Source organism: Eimeria mitis, genomic scaffold, assembly GCF_000499745.2.
Source record: "Eimeria mitis Houghton genomic scaffold, Emh_scaff5002, whole genome shotgun sequence".
In the NCBI taxonomy this organism is placed as follows: Eukaryota; Apicomplexa; class Conoidasida; order Eucoccidiorida; family Eimeriidae; genus Eimeria; species Eimeria mitis.
The window spans coordinates 1,163-1,396 of NW_013573304.1; the positions used below are offsets into that span (position 1 = coordinate 1,163).

The 234-nt window shown below is 66.7% G+C and overlaps 1 protein-coding gene across 1 annotated transcript in view; it reads right to left on the bottom strand.

Annotated features, from left to right (window-relative positions):
* Positions 1-234, bottom strand: part of EMH_0079110 (uncharacterized protein) — a gene marked incomplete at both ends in the record, with an annotated part of 3,444 nt that overhangs the window by 1,147 nt on the left and 2,063 nt on the right. The window contains one exon of the mRNA XM_013500101.1: positions 1-98. Coding sequence (XP_013355555.1) covers positions 1-98 — 98 coding nt within the window. The remainder of the gene's footprint in view (positions 99-234) is intronic.

Sequence of the window (234 nt, forward strand, 5' to 3'; positions counted from 1 at the left end):
CACCCACACCCTGAACCCTCCCTAGATGCCCCCAGCGAGAACGCCCCGCAGCAGCACGCAAGCTGAGGGGCCCCCAGGCCTGGGGGCCCCTTCTGTTCCTGCGTGCAGCAGCAGCAGCAGCAGCAGCTGCTGCTGCTGCTGCTGCAGGACCTTGACATGCCGCAGCAGCAGCAGCAGCAGCTGCTGCTGCTGCAGCATCTGTTGCTGCTGCTGATGCTGCTGCTGCTGCTGCTG